The sequence below is a fragment of the Budorcas taxicolor genome, chromosome 7 (assembly GCF_023091745.1).
Source record: "Budorcas taxicolor isolate Tak-1 chromosome 7, Takin1.1, whole genome shotgun sequence".
In the NCBI taxonomy this organism is placed as follows: Eukaryota; Metazoa; Chordata; class Mammalia; order Artiodactyla; family Bovidae; genus Budorcas; species Budorcas taxicolor.
In genome coordinates, this window is record NC_068916.1 from 26,043,243 (window position 1) to 26,064,942 (window position 21,700).

The 21,700-nt window shown below is 41.5% G+C and overlaps 1 protein-coding gene across 1 annotated transcript in view; it reads right to left on the bottom strand.

Moving 5' to 3' along the window:
* Window positions 1-783: 783 nt before the first annotated feature.
* The window catches only part of CCDC192 (coiled-coil domain containing 192), a 203,830-nt gene continuing 182,913 nt past the window's right edge, over window positions 784-21,700 (bottom strand). The window contains exon 6 of the mRNA XM_052644325.1: window positions 784-1,070. Within this exon, the coding sequence (XP_052500285.1) occupies window positions 784-1,070 (287 nt within the window). The remainder of the gene's footprint in view (window positions 1,071-21,700) is intronic.

The window sequence follows — 21,700 nt, forward strand, 5'->3', positions numbered from 1 at the left end:
GAAGAGGAATGTATATGACATCTTCTATTCCATTAATTACAGGGTAGCTTTCATTTGCTTATACTCTACTTTAATTATTTTTATGCTGTCCACAGCTCATTGATATTTTGCTTTGGTCTTAGTGTTGCTTGTAAGGGAAAAGCGAGTGTAACCCATTTTCCCAGGGAGATGTTGTCCCAGGACACTTTTCCCAAAGGACTGCAGCTCTGATTCATCCATTCTTTTGATTGCTTTGGTTTTACTTCATTTCTACCCTTGCTAAATGCTAATGAAATACATGCGATAGAGAAATGTATTCTAGAGGTTACAAAAGGACAGAAGTCATGGCTGTTTACTCTGCTGACAATGATTATGCTTTCAGTACCCCAGCATTCCCTAGCTTGAAACTCGCCCTCCACGATAGCTTTCTGTTCACAGTTGAGCTGCATACCAGAATGGGATTTGTCCCACCCCTCCCTTGCAGTGTGACAAACCTCTGGTAAGAGGATGATGCTAAGTTCTTTGACCATCTGTCTAGTTTTGTGCTTTTCCCTCTTCCTCTGATATCAGGAATGTCTAAAAACGTAGTATTCTACAGCTGTGTGGATTATATGACAAATGTCTCAAGGGTTCAGTGTTTGCATCTGAAGACCTCCCTTTGTTTTCTTTCCTTCCAATATGAACCTTATAGGATAGTCAGACCCATGAACTTGAGTTTGAGTTTACCAATGAGGAGATTGCTTGGGCTCTGGTCTTTACCTTGATGACACTTAATAAACTTTTATTGTTTTTTAATGGGTATCTTTACAAATCCTCATCATAGACCACAGGAGAGGCATTATTATTAGAGAAAATTGGGGTTTCTTGTAAACATTCTGGAGAGTCCTTGACCTCTGGGAAACAATGGGCCTCCCGCTCAGCTTCCAGCTGCTGAATCTTCCTTTCCTTTTCCTCTAAAACTTCTTCCAGCTGAGTGATCTTCTCATTCTGAAGGGAAACCTGAGTCGACAACTCCATAATCAGGCTGATTTTTCGGTTACCTTCTTCCACAGGTGGGAGACCGCCACAGGACTCTTCCAGTGAGCTGTCTTCTAAGGCAAACAAGAAAAGGAAAACCTGAGCAGTTTTAATTAGATTTCCCAGAACGCAAAGAGAGGGAAGATGAAAAAGCTTCATTTCTCATGTTCTTAAAGGAGAACACAGATGTTGCATCATCTGGTCAGATATACTGAGAAAGGAATCTGAATCGAGTGTGGGGAAAGACTCTCGGTGCTCGTGAAAAAAATCTTAGAAGCCTCTGGAGAGGGAGGAGAATCAGGTTTTGCCAACTCTTTTTTTATACGCATTTAACTTTCAATTAACCATGGGAATGAGCTGTCCTTAAAAACGCAATAAACAGCAGTAGCCTTTTCCTTAAGAATTTTTCACAATCTGGTAGAAATATACTTCAATGTAAATTATAATTTGACTGAGAAAAAAGTTGCCATTGCCCCTTTTGGGGAAAATAATAATGAAAAAATACAAGTTCCTTAACCCAACTTCAGAGTTGGCAAGGGTTTAATCTGAGGAGATCAGGGAAACTCTATAGTGTGGTATACAGATCAATTTCTTTAGGTCTGAAGACTTTTCAGTATGTCTTAATAAAATCATGTACCTCCTGAATGTAAAAGTTGTCTTTAATTTCTATCATCTAACCCCGTCGATAAGGATAAAGGCCTGACTAAGGAAGGAGAGAGAGAGATTCCAACAAAGAGATAAAATATTAGTGGCTGGCAGCAGGAAATCCTTGAAAGTAAATATCATGAGGCCATCAGAAGTTTTAGCTATTAAAAGGAAATCTCATCCCACTAGATTTTAGCAGTATTCTCCCCCACTCCACCCGCTCTTATCCAGAAATTTCTACCATTAAAATAACCTCTAAGTTGTCTAAAAGGCAGACTTCAGCTATAAGAAGCAAGGCATGTCAAGGGCTTGGGTGTCTTTGTTGGATTAATTGAACCAATAGCATATGAATGAACCCAGCACATGGTGTTGACGGTTAATTGCTATAATTGAAGGTCCAGACATTACTCAAACCCCAGTGAAAACACACCGCACAGCTGCACCTGAAAGAAACAGAAGGTGAAGTACAGGATACAAAAGCCTGCTACTATTGTGTCCCTACACACCTTCTAAAATGGGGCAGCTTTATCGCGATAGTCCATGCAGGCAGGGAACCATCCATCTCTCAGCAAACGAAACTGATTTGCAGTCGTCATTTTCTCAAGATCATAGAGTGAAAGCTTTGAACACCACTTTGCACAGAGGACATGATGCTCTGGCTTTACAAAAGTTAGAGATCAGGCTGTTCTCCCCTCACAGAGATTATTACCAGCACTGTACTATGCTTCAAGAATCCACGGAAAAATTTGTTTACTGTACACTTGAAATTCTAACAGTAATGTTTAAGGAGATGGTAGTTTGAGCACCTTTCTTAAAAAGCAATGAAAAAAGTCCATCTCAAAGGAGCATTTAATGCGTTCCCTCTTCAATAGGTCCGGAGACGGCAATGGCACCCCACTCTAGTACTCTTGCCTGGAAAATCCCATGGACAGAGGAGCCTGGTAGGCTGCTGTCCATAGGGTCGCGAAGAGTCGGGCACGACTGAGCGACTTCACTTTCACTTTTCACTTTTATGCATTGGAGAAGGAAATGGCAACCCACTCCAGTGGTCTTGCCTGGAGAATCCCAGGGATGGGGGAGCCTGATGGGCTGCCATCTATGGGGTCGCACAGAGTCAGACACAACTGAAGTGACTTAGCAGCAGCTTCAATAAGTCTGTGCTTTGAGGCCCAGAAGAGGGTGATCATGGAGTGGGGATGGGGAGGGGGCTTTCTCATTTGCTGACTTGCCAGGCCTCACCTTTTCTCTCACTGCAGCTGTGCTACCCCAATACAGTAGCCTCTTGCCCCATGTTGTTATTAGGCAACTGGATGTGGCTGGTGTGAATGGAGACATTCTGCTGCTGCTGCTAAATCACTTCAGTCGTGTCTGACTCTCTGCATCCCCATAGACGGCAGCCCACCAGGCTCCCCCGTCCCTGGGATTCTCCAGGCAAGAACACTGGAGTGGGTTGCCATTTTCTCCTCCAATGCCTGAAAGTGAAAAGTGAAGTCGTTCAGTCGTGTCCGACTCTTAGTGACCCCATGGACTGCAGCCCGCAAGGCTCCTCCGTCCGTGGGATTTTCCAGGCAAGAGTACTGGAGTGGGGTGCCATTGCCTTCTCTAGGAGACATGCTATGGGTATAAAATACATACTTGATTTGGAAGATAGTTTGAAAAGAATGTAAAATGTCTCATTTAAATTTTAAAAACAGTATTAAAATGACTTTGTGTTTGTTTCACTAAAATGTATTTTTAAAATCAATTTTACTCCTTTGTTTTTACTTTTTAAAAATGTGGCTACTAGAGAATTGGAAGTATCATATCAGCTTGCATTTGTGACTCTCATTATATTTCTCCTGTATAGCGCTGAACTGGAGTTTGCTTTTGGCTGAGTGCTCTTTGAAACGCATGTGGTTGTATTTCCTACAGTCGGCTCTAGTTAATATGTACAATTGCTAATTTTAGGAGGGAGTCTTGCTGGTCTTCAACCATTAGCACATGAATTATTTTTCTGTTACTCCAGAAGGTGAAAGTGTTAGTTGCTCAGTTGTGTCCGACTCTTTGTGACTCCATGAGCCTGCCAAGCTCCTCTGTCCATGGAATTCTCCAGGCAAGAACACTGGAGTAGGTAGCCATTGTCTTCTCTGGGGAATCTTCTGATCCAGAGATTGAACCTGGGTCTTCTGCACTGCAGGCAGATTCTTTACTGTCTGAGCCACCAGGGCCAGGGAAGCCACTCCAGAAGATGGAGGCATGGAAATCTTGGCTTGGGAGAATGGGTTCTTAGGGACTGAAATGAGTTTCAACAGGAAATGAAAGAATAGATGGGAAGTGGCAGCAAGAAGCTGTGGGAAGGTGTGACGGAAGGAATGGCAGGCAAGATGGAGAGGGCTGGGCATCATGAGGCTCAGGGACGGTGAGGAGGCATCAGAAGCATCTCTCCTTGTCCGTGCCTGTCATCTTCTTTCTCTTTGACCTCTCCTTCAGTCTATTCCAAGATTTTCCTCTCTTTTCAGGAGAAGTTATTTTCTACCAATTGCACAATAAAGAAAGGAGTTTAGTGCCATTCCCAAAGGCAGACTAGTCAAAACTATTTCTTTTAATGTTTTTGTAACATATTGCAATATAGGTAGGACACTTTGTTCACTGAATTCTAATCAGAAAGGGGCAAAAATGCAGCAGTGTGGCCTCTTATAGGCTATCAGTTACTTGGTCATTTCCTCGCTCTCTGCCCTCCTGGTAGAGTGTAGTAGATGAGAAGATAGACAAAGAGAAAAAGAGCCAGGGTGTCTCGGTAGCTCAGGCTGCTGCAGCACAATACCACAGGCTGCAAGTCTTAAGGAAGATTTGTTAAATGAATTTCGTCACAGATCTGGAGTTTAGAAGTCCAGGATTAGGGTGCCAGTGAGATTAGGTTCTGTTGAGGGCACTCTGCCTGCTTTGTGGACAGCTGCTTTCTTGCTGAGTCTGCACATGGTAGAGAAGGAGATCACAAGCTCTCTGATATTTCTTCTTACAAGGGAACTAACGTCATTCCGAGGGTCCTGCCCTCATGACCTTGTCTATTAATGATTACCTCCCAAAGGCACCGTCTCTAAATACGATTACATTGGGGATTATGGCTTCTGCATATGGGTTTGGCGGGGGACACAGTTCCATCCGTAACACAGGGAGAAGACGGTTGGAAAAGGAGCAGAGAAGGAACATGAAGCTGAAAAACAAGGAGAGATGGCAGGAGGCCTGTGATTCCTACTGTAATGTTTCCATGTATTAAATGAGAATGCTGATAGGGAGACAAAGAAGAGATTTCTCATGCAAGTATATTTTTACTATTAAATGACTTCTTTACACATATAACAAAAATATTTTTGTTCCGTTTCTAAACACACGATGAGTAACAAAAGTGCTTTAAACTTTTCAGCAAAGTGAGGAACTCCAGGACTCACATCCTATTTGTATTGGAAATAGCCCAAGGCCACCCAGTGAATTTTTCAGACTCGACCACTTCCCTGGTGGCTCAGATGGGAAGGAGTCTGCCTGCAATGCAGCAGGCCCAGGTTGAACCCCTGAGTCAGGAAGATCCCCTACAGAAGGAAACGGCAACCCACTCCAGTATTGTTGCCTGGGAGATCCCATGGACAGAGGAGCCTGGTGAGCTACCAGTCCATGGAGTCGAAAAGAGATGGACACAACTGAGCGACTTTCACTTCTGTTCACCTCACCCCAGGGAGTTTTTCAGACTCTACCACTAGTCTTCCCATGATCTGGTCTACACTGCTCTTCTACACTCTAGGCTCCCTCATCTGTAATAGGAAGAGGTGTGTGTCCCTATAAAGTCTTAACAACTCAACCTGCCCCCAAATCTCAAACACCTGTGGCCTTCTGTGGCCTTTGCTTCAAGCTCAGGCAGTCTTGCCAAGGCCATGGCTGCCTGAGGCATGGGGGATTCTGTTTACTGACTAGATAATCTCAGTTTAACCTCATAACCAGAGGTAAGGCAGATTCTTTTCTGTGTCAGAGGGAGTAAACCTGATTAGCATCTGTCAAGATATGATGTCATCACAGTTGCTACTATTGTAGAGGTTTTTACAAGCATACATCATTTTTCAGGATTTACCACATTTCTGCCTTAAAAAGGTGGGAAGGAGAAGTGAGGCTGTGGGTCTAGGATCACGGCAAAGAGGAGGGAGGCGAAAGGGTGGTAAAAATTGTGCAGATTTAGAGGGCAGACAACAGGAGCCTCCTGCTTCCAGCTGGGCCAGGCTGTGTTCAAGTTTCTAAGTCACCTTTGAAAGACAAAATACTTTTGGCCATTTCCAGCTCCCCGTTCTTTTCAAAATTCATTTGTTTATTTACTTCTGGCTCTGCTGGGTCTTCACTGCTGCACAGCTTCGCTCTCGTTGCGGTGTAGGGGCTGCTCGCTAGCTACTCTCGTATTGGCCTCCCTTCTGGAGCACAGGCTCTAGGGCGTGTGGGCTCAGCAGTTGCGGCTCTGGGGCTCTAGAGACCAGTCTCACTCATTGCAGTGCAGCGGTTTAGTTGCTCCGTGGCCTGCGGGATCTTCCCCAATCAGGCGTGGAACCTGCGTCTCCTGCATTGGCAGGCAGATTCTTTACCAGTGAGCCACCAGCCAGCTTCCCATTCTCAATACCCTCGAAAACTTCATGCTCTTAGCAAAGTGTCACATGAGAGTCATGTCAAAAATGACAAAATAGACAACAGAGGTAATTGTAGTTTGAGTAGCTCAGAGACTTGACAGTTGGAATGTACATTTTGGGGGTGCCCAGACCTCACCTGTACAGGAATTATTTCTGCAGCATCCCTAAATGATGATTTTCTGAGTAAACTGCATACGTTGGTATCCCTCTTTCTGGGTCAGCTGCCAATTGTAATGAACCAATGAAATTTTCATTTTGACATGAGTGCAGCTGCCTGTTGTTCTAGAACTGTCTGTCAGGTAGAAGGCTGGAGGAGAGCAGTGTACAATTTATAACTAATCAGAGGAAAGAAATGTGTGAAGGGTGGCCAGTGAATGGCTAGAAAGACATTTTTAAAAACCTTATAAACTTTTTTTTCTCAAAAGGAGTGTTTGCATTTTGATCCCTTTACTGATGTCATCACTCAAATGTGTTCATTGAACAGAGAAATGCTGAGAACCACTGATTGAGCATCTGAGTCTAATACCTCTAGCAATGGGGAAACACCCTGTTTCTAGTAATGGGAAAGTGCCCTGTTCCCCATTAGGGGAAGGTCTTAAGTTAGGTCTTAAGCATCTTTCATGGCCCTCTTGTTTATTCATTCAGAAATTGGTTCAACAACTGGGACCCTGCACATAGAGAATAAATCAGGTTTATTCATAGTTCTACAGTTGGGTAGGAGAGGCAACACTGAGTTAGGACATATAAGACTTAGCTTAAACAAGCACCTCCGCTGGGTACTCATCCATGGACATTTATTTTCTCTTTGACTTTCAAGCTGATGACCGAGGCTGCCAAGTATTTTCTCAATTAGAAAGACTCCCACCAGTGAGGTGATTACATACCTCACTCTCTCAGAGCCACCCAGGATTACTGTTTGGCCTAAAAGACTATGTCAGCTTCCTCCTCTGTACAAATGCCTGTCAGTCTGACTCACCTTCATGCTGGTCTTGAAAGCTGTATATATTTCCCAGTAACCACAAGGGAGTCCAGTTTCATATGTTGCCATAGTTAAGCTTGAAATTTGGCACATCCTTGTAAATATATCCCTTTTGCTACTTGGATAAGATCCAAAATGACAACAAAAACCTTCCTAATTTTCTATTCTTTCTCTATATTTTTACAATGAATGTTTGAGGATGATAGTTCTTGGCAATGAAATGATTCAGTTGTATTTTGCTTTCTTGTAACACAAATGTTTTACCTCTTGAAAATCAGGTTTATCTTACTTCCTGCAGACTCATGTATCCTCCTGCCCCAATGTTTTTATTTGTGCACAGAATACATTTGAAGTTGGTATTTGTCAATTTGGAAAAACAACAACAACAACAACAACCAAGCAGCATCATAAGAACAGATTTTAGCTGGCAAATAGTATTGGCCCGCTAAAATATGTAAAATATAGTCTGTTATTTGCTAGGAGATTTTGATATGTATCATAAAACTCCCCATATCATAATGATAACCTGTCCTATAAAAAGATTGTGTGTTTCAGAGGAAAAATTTGAGGTGCGATTGTAGACAAGCAAATATGCATTTTCACCCAGCAACATCCCAACAGTTCCATACCTAAGAGCTGAAAAATGTTTTAATAAGTGCTTTGGAAGGACAATATATTTAGCTGAAACCTTGATGGAAAGGCTGCAGCTCTGATGACATAGAGAAGTGCTTCAGAAAGCCTATAGAACATTCGTTGAAAAGGAAAACACTCAGGAAAAGCAAGGAGTGCTAGAGACTCTATAGGAGGCAAGTTCACTGGGCCTCAGGCAGATGTTGTGCTTGTGCCAGTCCCAGAGCCAGCGTGCAGGCTCTGGTGGATGTGGATGCTCTGAGGACTTGTTTAGTGTTTGGGTACCAGGTAGGATGAGAAGCACCAGCATCGCTCCTGTGTTGGTATGATGTTCTCACTGTGAGTCACGGGAGCCAAGCAGGCTGAGGGAACTGCAGATTCCCCGCCTCCGGCCTGTGTATACTCCACAGCATAAATGCACTGTGATATGCCCATGCTTAGCCTTTATGGAAATGCTAAATGCACAGCACATGTAGTTGACGTATTGCTATAACTTCGTATCTGGCCACACTACTTCTGCTACTGTCCTTTCAAGCTGGTTTCAATTCTGCCCAGAGAGGTGACATTAAAACATAGGTTGGGTCTTGACACTCTCTTGTCCAAAACCCTTCAGTAATTTTTTAAATTTCATGTAGACTAAAAACCCAGGTGCTTACACTGACCTTTGATTTGCTCCCCCTGTGTGTTACTGACACACTTGCTATTCCCTCTTTCCTCATTCACCCTGCTAAATTCCTACCAACCTCTTCGCCACCCCCACCAGACCCAGTGTTTTCCCACCGCAGGGCCTCTGCATTCTCTTTCCTCTGCCTGATAATTATAACTCTGATTTGTGCATGGCTAGTTGCCTTACTTCCTTCAGGTCTTTTCCTGTCCAAGGTCACATTCGCGCAATGAAGCCTTCCTTGGCCATCCTGCCTGAAATTTCAACGCAACCCCCATTGCTGAACACACCAAATCCCTGTTCCTTACTTTGGTGTTCCTAACTTGCTACATCTGACTACTTTATATTTTATTCTGTCACTAGTCTCTCTCCTCCACTAGAATAAAAGCTCTAAGAGGGCAGAATAGTTTCACTACCATATCTTTGGTTCCTAAAACAGTCTTGACATGTAGTAGGTACTCATTGTTAAGTGAATAAGTGAATGAAAGTTAAGTGCGTAAATGATACAAAACTGCCATGGTCATGACTAGGCAAGAGGTTTCAATTGGTATATCATTAAGCTGATCCCCAAGTTTTTACATATTTTTTTTCAAACAAAGCTTTTCTCTACTGCATTTTAAACAGATAATAAACTGTTGTGATTGTACAACATTGCACTTAACATCTCTGCATTTTTTTTAAAAATAGAAAAGTGGGGAAGTTAGACTGTTTCCAGATTCATTGACTTAGATTCTCGAAGCTGTGAAAATGGTTTGCCAAGTTGGCACCTGACAAACCATACCAATATGGAGAATCTAGGTCCTCACTGCTGACATTCTGCTCAAGTGAATCGAGGAGGACATCTGGGAATTTATTTTTCTGTGAAGTTTTTGGGGGTGATTCTGATGATCAGCCAGGCATTTGCACTTGAATTTCTGCTGACCTGCAGTAAACATGGTGATCCAAGTTTTTGGCAAAACCCTAAGGGGCATGTCAGAAATGCTCTAGGCAAGCCTCTTCTCAACAAGGCTGCAGAGCACACAGCTGGAGGAGGGATGAGGTCTGTTACAGTCTGGGCACACTATAGTGCCGTGTACCATCTGCACATGCCAGTAGGGCAGAGGTTTTACTTGGGTGAGTGGAGGACAGCATGTGTTAACGTACCCCGTCACTCCTTTTCAGGGCAAAGTTCCTTCCCACACACTTCAGGTGCTTTGACAAAGCACTTTTTGTGCCTCCCCGTGGTTACCCAGAAGGGCTCTGCCTGTAAATGTGACCAGCAGCCCGAATTCATCCATGGTCCTTACAGCCTTGCTTCTGCTCTGTCTTAAATCTCCTCTTGCCGGTTCTAACATGGCTAAGTTATCTCCAGAATACCAGAGAAAATGCTGGGTGTTTGGGAGTTTGTTTTTGCTTCTATTTCCCAGGGGCAAGGATGAATCCATTTCCTCACAGGCTGACCTGGGGAGGAGTCTCTCTCTTCCTTCCCATGAGGACTGAGTGGGAGAGGAAATGAGCCAGAGGAAGGGAAGGGAGAGATCACGCCTTGGGGTGGAAGCTTGGTCACTCCCCAGCTTCCATAGGAATTTAACAGCCATCATGGCCAGATAGGGGACAAGGGAATCCCCTCTGCAGATCTGAATCCAGGGTTTTCTTCTTGGAGCTTGCTGGAGTCAGGTGATAGGTCCAAGAAGACTGATAAGAACATTGTCAGAGAAAGACATGTGACAGTAGCTTGGGAGGAGGGCTGTCTGTATGGGAAAGCAAGTGAAGATGTCTCGAAGATGGTGCCACAAAAATGCACATAGCTGGGACACGGTGGAGGGGGGAAACTCGGTGGGCAGACTATAGTGTTGTGTGCCATCTCCTACCCACACCAGTAGGGCAGAGGTTTTACTTGGGTGAGAGGAGGACAGCATATGTTAATTTACCCTGTCACTCCTTTTCAGGGCAAGGTTCCTTCCCACCCATTTAAGGGTCTCAGATTACAGCAGATTATTCTGCAGAGAGGTGCTTTGACAAGGGACCGGAGCACTGTCTGTGTAACTGCACCTGAGTTGTGCCAAGAGGAAATCAATTTAAGCAGAAGAAAGGTTTTGGGGAACCTCTCTTACCTCTTCCTATAAGCAGACTGGAAGTCCCCTCCCATAGATCTGGCTCCTTGGAAGAGAATAATGGTTGAATGCAATGACTGACAGCCTGGCCAGAGGCTGAAAGATAGAAATGGACCCTGGTGGAAGAACAGAAAATTCTAGGGAGAGGGAGAGCCAGGAGATCGGGAGAAAGAAAGAACAAGAAACAACAGATGAAGGATAGTTTCTACGCTTATCTGAAGTGGAATCTGTATGGATGCAAAGTCACTCAGAGGAATAAAGAAAGTGAAAGTCGCTCAGTCATGTCTGACTCTTTGCGACCCCATGGACTATACGGAGGAATACAAGTAAAGAAGATATTCCATCATTTGGAACATGTCTTGCACTAGGGTGACCAGCAGTGAGAATTTCTACTTCTCTTCCTGGGTAACTCAGAGGTTACCTGAGCCAAAGTTTTTATGAAATGAGGAGTACCAATTAACTTTGTGTTAATTTTCAAAAGATAATACAGTTTCTAGTGTTGGATGGTATTGAGAAATAGAATGACACTCCAGTAATAATAGTATTGCAGGATTATTTTTCGATCATGAGAAGGAGCTCTGGAGAAAGATGGGATAAAGGAGTCGTCATCTTTGTTGACCACAACTTTGTTTAAATTTTGTAGGGGAATGGGATTTGTGGAGAGGGGGTAGAAATCATTTTAGTTTTGCTGGCTTGACACTGTCTTTAAATGTCTGTGATAACAGGACCCTTGGGTCCCATCATTTTCCAATGCAAAATTTTGACTGACTTGAGCATCTGTTTCACAACACACAGCCGCCTTTGTTCCCTCTCACCTGGCCCCTCGTTTTCTTCCTTTTGACTGATTAGCCCTGGGATGACTGTGATAACACCCCTGAATTTTCCCGGCCCCCTAGATTACAGTGCTAGATCTGACTCAGTGCTTCTTGGCTGGAGTTAAAGAATCCATGCATAGATGTCAGAAATTGCAAGAAAAAAAATATATACTATAGTGACCAAGACTCTCTTCTTGACCAAATTTTAGTCAGACTTCTCTGATTCATGTTCTTGACTAGCCTGATCCTGGATGCTTGTCCTCAAGAGGCTGGATGCAACAAGAATCCTGCTAAGTTACTTTAGCAAGAATCTCCCATCCTTGGTATCTGATCAGTCTCAATTTCTGATCAAATATCCTCCTCCTCCACCCCAGGGGGATATCTGGTGAGTAATGAGGAAAAATCTATCCATGATAGGGGCCCAGAAGCTGCTTAGCCAGTCAACTTGAGGGAAACTCGGGGTTTCCCAAGGGATAGAGGTCTGGATTCCAGACTCTCCAGCATCCTATGGAATCTTATTCCATTGTTGGTGCCTCCTCCTTGTAAATGTTAACCTTTTGACTGGCTCCAAGCAAGCAGCATTTAAATATACTCAGTTGCTATTAACTTGAAAAGGAAATAAAATCTCTTCACTTATCTGAAGCCTCTTCAGTGTTGTGCGTCCACTGTATGACCCTTCACAGGTGTGTCTCTCTGAAGGCCTGTCTCTACTCTCTTCCCTTTCCACACACCTTCCTCCTGTTAACCCATTGCATTCTAACTTTTTGCATTTAGTGACAGTCCTCAACTTGGCTTCGCCGAGGTTACTAATGTCACCGGATTCAGTGCACATGATTCAGTGTTTATCTTGAATGACCTCTGAACGTTTGCCACTGTTGACAGCCCCTCTTCAAACCCCCTTCACTTCTATAACATGATGCTCTGTTTCCTTCCAAACTTTCTGAATAGTCCTTTAGTCTCACTCTACGGGCTCCTCCTCAGCACAGTTATTGCAGGGAGATCTTTACATTCCTGGCCTTAAACTTTCTTCCGTCTGTAGATGATTTCATTTACTCCTTGTGGGCGTGACTGTAAACTATTTGTGGGAATGATGCCCAAATTTGCAACATCAGGTCAAACCTGAGCTCTCGCACCTAGACTCCTCCCTTGAGACATCTCATAAACATCTCAGGTCAAATATATCCCAACTTGAACTCACCAACATCCAAAATTGATTTCCTTCTGGTATTTTCTAGCCGAGTAAAATGGCATCATCATGCATCTGCCTGCTAAAGTCAGAAATCTGAGAGTTACCTTAATTTCTCCTTGACTCCCATGCTCTTCCTCCACCTTGTCACAAAGTCCTGTTGATTCGAACCTCCAAATGATGCTTAATTGTCTAGTTGTCTCCATGAGGTCAGGCAACACACTCCTGCAATGTCCTTCACCTCCATGGCCTTACTATTCTTCATCAAAAATTATTTTTAAAATCTCTGTGGGATACTATTTTATTGGGGACTTTTCCAAGCTGTACAACTTGTTCCTCAGTTTTAGTCCTTTATGGCCAAAGGGCCTAAGAAGCTGGTGGGGACCGCTTATCAGATGATACAAATGGGCTTTATAGTGGCACATCTGAGCTGGAATCTATGGGATTCAATTACGACCAAGTGAAGAGTATATTTTTGGAAAGGAAACCTGAAAGTGGTTTGAGTGCATGAGAAGCAATAGCAGAGTTGAAATGGATAAGAAAATGTCAAAGGAGGGAGGCCCTGGTACGGTTTGGAGGAATAGCTCACAGAAACAAATACTGCTTATTAGTCTTACCTCCTATACAGGTAATCATATCTGCCTTTACTTTCATAAACTCTTTCTTTCACTTTTATTTTATGCAACTGGTGTTAGTTTAAATTTCACAGTAGTAAGACAATTGTGAGTTGTTAACAGTTAACATTAACTGACTCGGGTGGATGGGGACCAGGGGTGTCTCTGCTGAACTGAATTGGCAGCATAAAAATGCCCCGTTCCTGAGGACAGCCCAGGGAGCATGATTCTTTCAATTCCTTCTCCCAGTGGAATGTCACTGCAATTTTATCAGCTTGGTTTTATTTTATTTTTTAAATTTCAAGATGTAATTTCATCTTGAAATTACCAAAGATAATTCAACAGTGATGGAGAAATTCCCCAAGAGGGATCTCAAACAAACTATTCTTTATTTAAGAAATCTTCTGATATTTGATGCAAATTCATAGATGTTTTCCCATTAGTTACCTATGCTATCATGTAAGTTATATGCCTTGGAAACATTATCAAAGCTAATGGTAAACGAGTTATTTTCAGGTTGGGCTTAAACCCAAGGCACTTCAGAGAAACACAAAAAATTTTCTAAGAGACTAGTGAAACACTTAGCAAAATGCTTCCATTCTGATCCTGGAAAGTTTTGTATATATTTTGGATATATTGTGCATAAATTTGGAAAAAAAAGAATATTTATAACTTTTAGAGATGTCAAAGAACTTCCATAATTATGATTCACTTTTTTTTTTTTTCCATAACCCCCTCCTCCATACTTGGAAAAGGAAGGAAAGAGGGGAGTGAAAAAGGAAGTGGGGAATAAATGAACATTTACGGAGCTCTACTTTATGTCATTTTACTAAAGCATTTGTTTAGCAATCACAACAGAGCAGAGGAAATGTTTATGTTTAGTTTCTATAATTATGACTGATGCCACTAGAGGCCTTATATGTGTGTTAGTCACTCAGTCATGTTCAACCCTTTGTGGCTGTAGCCCGCCAGGCTTCTCTGTCTATGAAATTCTCCAAGCAAGAATACTGGAGTGGGTTTCCATTTCCTACTCCTCCCAGGGGATCTTCCAGACCCAGAGATTGAACCTTGGTCTACTGTGTTGTGGGCAGATGCTTTACCATCTGAGCCACTGGAGAAACCCTAGAATCCTTATACAGGACCAGAAATATGTGGGCCACTTTCCAGCTTCATCACCCCTCCCCACCTCTGCTGTCAGACATTAGTGTAAGCCCACACAAGCCTTGTCCCTTTAGCACACCCTCCTTATCTGGGATCGCAGCATCTCTGTGGGGGCATTTTCTGAGTACTTCTCAATTGCTTATGTGATATTTCTGGCTTTACAAGAATAAAACAACAAGCCAGGTGTCTCTTTTTTTTGTTTTCATCTGTTCTTAATTTCTGATCTGAAAAATGTTAAGATGGTAGGAATCCTAGGAACTGGCAATAGGATTGCCGTTAAGACTTACAGGCATTTGTCCTGGCAACCTTCCAAGATGACCCTCCCAGCGTCTCTGGGTTCTAACCACCTGGATAAACAAAAACTTAGTGATACGTTAGTGTTCAGCAGGCCAAATTCTCATTTTGTCTCTGGTTTGAGATATAGAAATGATCTAATTTATATTATGTATGAACCAATCACTTCAAGTCTTTAAACTACTTTAAGTTGAACCTTCAAATGAGAAAGTATGCCTAAAATTGTAAAATATCCATTTTTTAAAGAGTCAGGTTGGATTTAATCAATCATGTATAGTGATTTTTACTTGAGATTAGCCTCAAAGAATCAATATTGTCTGTGAATATATCAGCCAGAGTGATTTCAGCTCCAAATAACAGACCTGTGACTCTCAGCAACTTAAACAATGGGGAGTTTAAATCTGGGGAATTCCAAGGTTAGCTCATTCTGTGGCTCAAGGAAGCCAGGTCTGCTTCTCCTGAATTCTCTGATTTCTCCCTATATGAAAGGTGGTTGTTCCTTACAGGGCATTGTCTAAAAGTTGGAAGACAAAGAAAGTCTTATCTTTTTAAGCATTAGGAAATCTCTCATGATGCGCATAACAGATCTGATCATATCACATTCCTAAAGCAGTCCTTGACAAGGATATAGAATCCCCATGACTGGTTAAGTCTAATAAACACTGAAATTCTAGGATGGATGGGGAAGACCCTTGAAACACATTATCTGCCTAAACTTCTAATAAATTGGGAATCTGTTAAAGAAAAATAGTGACTTTTGTGTAGGTGACCAATAATGTCTGCCATAGTGAATAAAACTCACAGAAATGCCAATAGTAGTATGACATTCAGTACTGCTTTTGTGGCAAAAACACCCTGAAAGCCCAATTCTAACTGGCTTAAGTGAATAAAAAGAATATATTGAGATAGGACCGGTTTCAGGCAACATTTGAACCGTCCCCAAAATGCAACTGGAGGCACTTTGGCCTCTCTGCCCTTTCTTTATGTCAGTTTCTTCCCAAGCCTGGTAGCCAGGTGATTAATAGTGTCTTCCAGGGATAGCCCTCATTCTTTCCATCTAATGGCAAAGAGAGTGTCCACCTATAATAACACAGAAAAATAGGAAGCTTTTCTTTCCCATAAGCCTCAGCACATATCCCTCAGTGGCTCATATTAGATTGCAAGCTCATCTCTGAACCAGTGGATGGGCTATTCAACTGATGTTTAAGCTTCTAACATTGTAATGCATTTAAAAGCAACACAATTATGACAGTGATTTTCTGACAGAAGAGAAAGGAAGTTAGGCAGACAAGCAAATGAACGAATGAATAATGAGGAAATAAAGACCTTTCCCAGTTATTATGAGTTTCATATTGCAGTTATTTCCCTAGTAAGAGTGTCAATGGATTAAATAATTACTGTCTGGAAGACAGCTTAGTGAAAAGTATTGGTTGCTCAGTTGTGTCCATTTCTTTGCAACCCCATGGACTATAGCCCAGCAGGCTCCTCTGTCCATGGAATTCTCCAGGCAAGAATACTGGAGTGGGTAGCTCTTTCCTTCTCCAGGGGCTCTTCCTACTCAGGGATCAAATCCAAGTCTCCTGCATTGCAGGCAGATTCTTTGCCATATGAACCGCAGCTTAAGATAAAGCAAACCATAAAAATAAAACTTATAGGAAACAACTAGTAATATCCACACCAGTGTTAAAATTTTAGCAGAATAAGAAAGTGGTTGTTTTGGATGCAGTGTATTGGTTTTGAAAAATATAAAGAAGTTATTCACAGTAACTTTTTGTTATTAGGGAAATTAAATATTTTTTGGCTAAAGAACTCAGGCAGAATTAGTTTAGGTTCAAATTTGGCTTTGATATTTGTTTATCATTTGAACAGACTTTAAAATCTAAGTAAGAAGAAATATTTTTAGTGGTATGTACTTTTAAATACATAGTGATTTTTAATGTTAGGAATGTCAACATTTCTAAAATGTCTACTATTAACATATACATCATGAGGTAAAAAGCATATTTGTACATTCTAAAATATACTCTTGGATACATTAATAATGAGTAAGAGCCAACAAGTAAGTTACATGATTCAGTATAGAAAAAGAGGGCAGCTACCAAAAGATGCAAAGAGAGGGGGAAGGGTTTCAGGGCCTACACTACATGGGAGGCCACTGAAGTAATTTCCTAAAATCTTGAACAAATCAGCATCTCTGTTTTTCAGCCTCTTCATTTATAAGACAAAAATGTCAATGTATATAATCAATGAAAAATTGTCCTGACTTTAGAACTCTATGTTAGGGACTTTGGAATTCTGGGCATATATTCTAAACTATTTTGGGACTTAATGTGTTGTTAGTTTACAAGCCAGCATTTAAGCTTCTTCTTGTTGTTCAGTCATTAAGTCGTGTCTGACTGTTTGAAATCCCAGGCACTGCAACACGCCAGGCTTCCCTGTCCTTCACCCTCTCCCAGAGCGTGCTCAAACTCATGACCATTTAGTCAGTGATGCCATCCAACCATCTTGTCCTTTGTTATCCCTTTCTCCTCCTGCCTTTACTCTTTCCCAGCATCAAGGTCTTTTCCAATGAGTTGGCTCTTCACATCAGGTGACCAAAGTATTGGAGCTTCAGCTTCAGTCCTTCCAATGAATATTCAGGGTTAATTTTCTCTAGGATGGACTGGTTGATCTCCTTGCTGCCCAAGGGACTCTCAAGAGTCTCCTCCAGCACCACAATTTGAAAACACCAATTCTTTGGTGCTCAGCCTTTGTGGTCCAACTCTCACATACAAGATTCTTATACCTGGTATAACAGCCCATTCTGCTGTATGTCTCAGTAGTATGTGTTATAGTAAGTGCCAAATCTTGTATCAAACTGGAGGCAGTTAGTATCTCCTCAATTAATTAATATCCCCCCAAACTACTTGTCAATCACTTGTTAATAGAAAAACAGCCAAAAGATGAGCAGAAATAGCATGGTTAACACATCTTTAGCTTTTTCAAGCTTCCTAGAATTTATTAATTCTGTTGATGATAAACCAGAAAATTACATACTTTTATATGGATATGAGTCTCCCATATGGAGAAAGTAAGAAAAGCGGGAGTTTCAATTTTAAAAATTGAAAAATAAATTCTTAAAATTGATGCTGTGTTAATGGCTGGTTTAATACATGCTTGTAAAGCCAATAGGACAACTTAAATCCTTGAATTATCATCTCTCAGCAGGGGTGATATAGGAGTGCCAGTGTGTATCTCTGCATGTGTATGCATATATCTTTGTGGTCCAAGAATGTCCAGAGAAGGAGTAGATAATGTGACATAGGAAAAAAATAGGGTAAATGACTGCTTTTCAGTGGGGAGTCCTTCGTCTGGACTTACCTGCCTTGAAAGCTGCATTCTGTCAAAATAGCCCACCCAACCCCTGCAGAACAGAATTGATAGAAGTGCAGAGGAACAAAGAGGAGGGAGGAGAGGGAGACTTTGCATGGCAGTGTAGCAGAGGGCAAAGCTATAAGAATGAGCAGTTACTGGGCAATTTTGCAGAGGATGATTTGGAATAATGGAACTCTCTAAAGAGCCAGAACTGTTGTATACAATTGCAAAGTAGAATCTGTTGTCAACCTCAATGAAAATACTTTTTGCTTTGAGAGAGAACTTTGAACGACTGCTGTTAGAGAAGAGAATTCTCTGTGTGAGTGTAGAAGCCCTGAAAAAAGGGAGTGATTCTAGTGTTTAAGTCTGAAAGTAGGACTGTGAAAGCAGAATGGCAATGGGGCAAAATATGCACAGGATGAGGGAGGCGTTTTTTCATCCACAAATTCCTTAATGAATAGGATAGGAAGTTAAAATGAGAAACTGCAGTCTGCTCAAGGTAAATGTAGAGAACTGCAGATAGTATGGATTATAAGATGGTTTCTGGCATTCCCAATCCTTTCATCTTGACAAAGTTCTGAGTCAAAGAGCTCTTCAGATACTGTCAGAGAGGCCTGGGAATCAGGTGGAAGCACCTGCCTGTAGCAATCCAGTGTTTGGAGTGGTGAAACTGGTTAGGCAACATCATTTCCCAAGGGCTGCTGGTGAGCCTGATGCTATCAGGATGTGTCACACATTCCATGTATTTACACTGTAAATATACATGCATATCAGCATGGCCAGGAATCAGAGGAACCCAGCTAAAATAATACATTTGGCCAAATGCAAAGTGGTTAAGCTCCCATCCATTTCCTACCAGGATATAAAAACCAATCAACATAAAATTTTGATCTCAAATTCTAATAATTCAACATCAACAAAGAGAAAAATGCAAATAAATGGAATAATACAAATTAGTATTTGACTGGGACTCACTTGTTTTAGGAGATTTTGGAGATTTGAACTCATTTATTTATCTAGCAAAGTAGCTATTATACAGAAACCTGTAAGTGCGGCCTTGTGGATAAAACAGTGGCCAGAGGTCAGTCTCCTCTCTCAAGGAAAAATGTAAATGCTTAATTCTTTTTTATTATTTACACTAAACTTGTTTGTGTCAATAATTGTTAATTGGCTCAGTTTCAAGATAAAGAATTACAAATGCCAGAATGTAAAAGACATTTCATGATGAAGGCAAGCATCTTGAGAAATATTATAGTACATTTAAATAAAAAATACACCCCTTTGTTTCCTATTGGTAAGAGGAATATGAATATGACATATAAGAACTGTCTTTGTGTAGAACAAAATTGAAGTATAAACATTGAAAGAAGGGAGTGTTCTGTGTTAAGATTAGGGTCCCTCTGATCAATTGCTCCGTGTGCTCTGCAGGGCAAAACTTTTCGTCATCTGTGACTAGGTCTATCAATATATCAACATAGTATCTCATCAAATTATAAGAGGCTTACACGACTTAATTCATGCTAAAGTCTTATAATAATGCCTGGCACATAATAACTGTGCAAGAAATGTTAACTATATCATTACTATCTCCCTACTGTTTTTAAGCATATTCCTCAAATCAACGTTCACTGTCTTCCTGTAAATCACTTGATGTTTCTGTTTAGCAGAAGGGTCAAGTAGAAGTTTTCATTTGTATAGTTTCATAATCCTATAGCTCTATTTCCAAAATCCTAAAGTCTCTGGAAAATGAAAGTTTTCATAGTTTATCTGGTGGCAAAATCTGATCTGACTTGATCTGAATTCATATGGCAGCAAAATCTGATCTGAACTGATAGGAAGCTATTTTTAGTATTTATACATCCCATTCAATGTAAATAATATTTTTGAGTATAGATTATTATCCCAACCCTGTTTGAATTATCTTTCAAATTTGACAAATTCTCCTTTCTGAAATATATTTGGCCCTAAAATTTTACATAAATTATAAAGCTGGGCTTCCTTGGTGGCTCAGATGGTATAGAATCTGCCTGTAATGCAGGAGACTAGGGTTCGCTCCCTAAGTTGGGAAGATTCCCTGGAGGAGAGCATGACAACTCACTCCACTATTCTTGCCTGGAGAATCCCCGTGGACAGAGGCTACTGTCCATGGGGTCACAAAGAGTCAGACACGACTGAGCAGGTAAGCACAACACTAGTCAAGAGAGAGAGTGTAGAGGAAATTTCTCTCTCTGGCAAGATTTATTAAGTGAGATGTGAGTTTCTCCAACTATAAACATCCTGAACCAATCAGAGCTCCAGATCCGAAACATGTGAAACTCGTTTCCTCCCTGACATTCATTATCACCAGATCAATCTTCCCTGTTACTCATTATATCTGCTACAATTTCCAAGAAGCGGTTATTTTGGTTTGGAAACATTTATCAAGATATTATAATTCTACCCCCTCCTCCAATTATTTTAAACTCTTATCCCTGTATCCACATTCATACAAACATACCATCAAATAGAGGTCAAAATAAACTCAGATTTTTGCCTGTGTCCCCTCAACCGATTCTTAATGGCTTTTCCATTTTCTTCCACCTGGGGTAAGTCAAGCAATCAGGAATGATGTCTTACCAAGCCTCTAAACTTCATTTTTCCCTCCAGAACATGTGCTATTATGGTGAACCATGTAAGTCTCCTATAATTCTGTCAAGTCTTTAGGCAATTCGTCTGGTTTTGTCTCAGGAAGTTGGCAGTAGATCTCAATCTAAAAGGCCTACTATCCTTGTTAACAGTTCCTAAGATCTACAGAGTTGTCAAGGAGAAAATTCTTCTAAGAGCCCTTCCTCTGTTTCTCCAGGGAGTCTAAAGTCATGTGCTTTAAAATTCTCCAAAAAAGGCTTAATCTCCGCATCAGATTTAACCACAGTAACCACAGCTGGGTTTAAAGAAATCTGCTGTCACTCACATCACTAACAGAAAGCAGCAGTCTAGGTAGAAGTGAGCCAGAAAATCTCTTTTCCAGTGCCCTTCCGAAGTTTTCTTTCCCTTTTGTGGTCAAAGAGGCCTCAAGATGTAGAACTACTTAAGTCACTAAGGAGGCCAACAGTAAAGGGGTAAATGCAGGTTTATAAGAGATATTGATCCAAACAAGTGGAGCATTCCTGCCCCAGTGAGGTAAAGAGCCACTTTTGAAGGAAATACGGTAAAGCGGCATCTGCATTTGAATTCTCTCTGGGCTATTTACTCACTGTGTGTCCTATTTTAGCTTCTTTGGGCTTCATTTTCGTGATCAGTACCATCAGCATCATTACATCTGCTTTTGCAGAATTACCCCAGGTCTTGGAAGAAAATGTACTAAACTGGGATTCAATTTATACCCGTTTTGATGCTAAAAACACTGATCTTATCCTTGCATCATGTGGCCTCTAGAAAGTTCATGAACAAAACACAACACCCCATCTGCTGCTAAACAACCACGGCGAGCTGTTATTATCGCATGAGAGAACATTTGGGCTGTTTAACTTGTGAGGATGGAACTTGGTATTGATCAGGGCTACAAAGCAGAGCATGGCTGCAGTGTTAAAGTTAAAACACTATCTTGGCCTAAGTAACAGAGTGTCAGGAAGGGCAACCTGGAGCTGGCT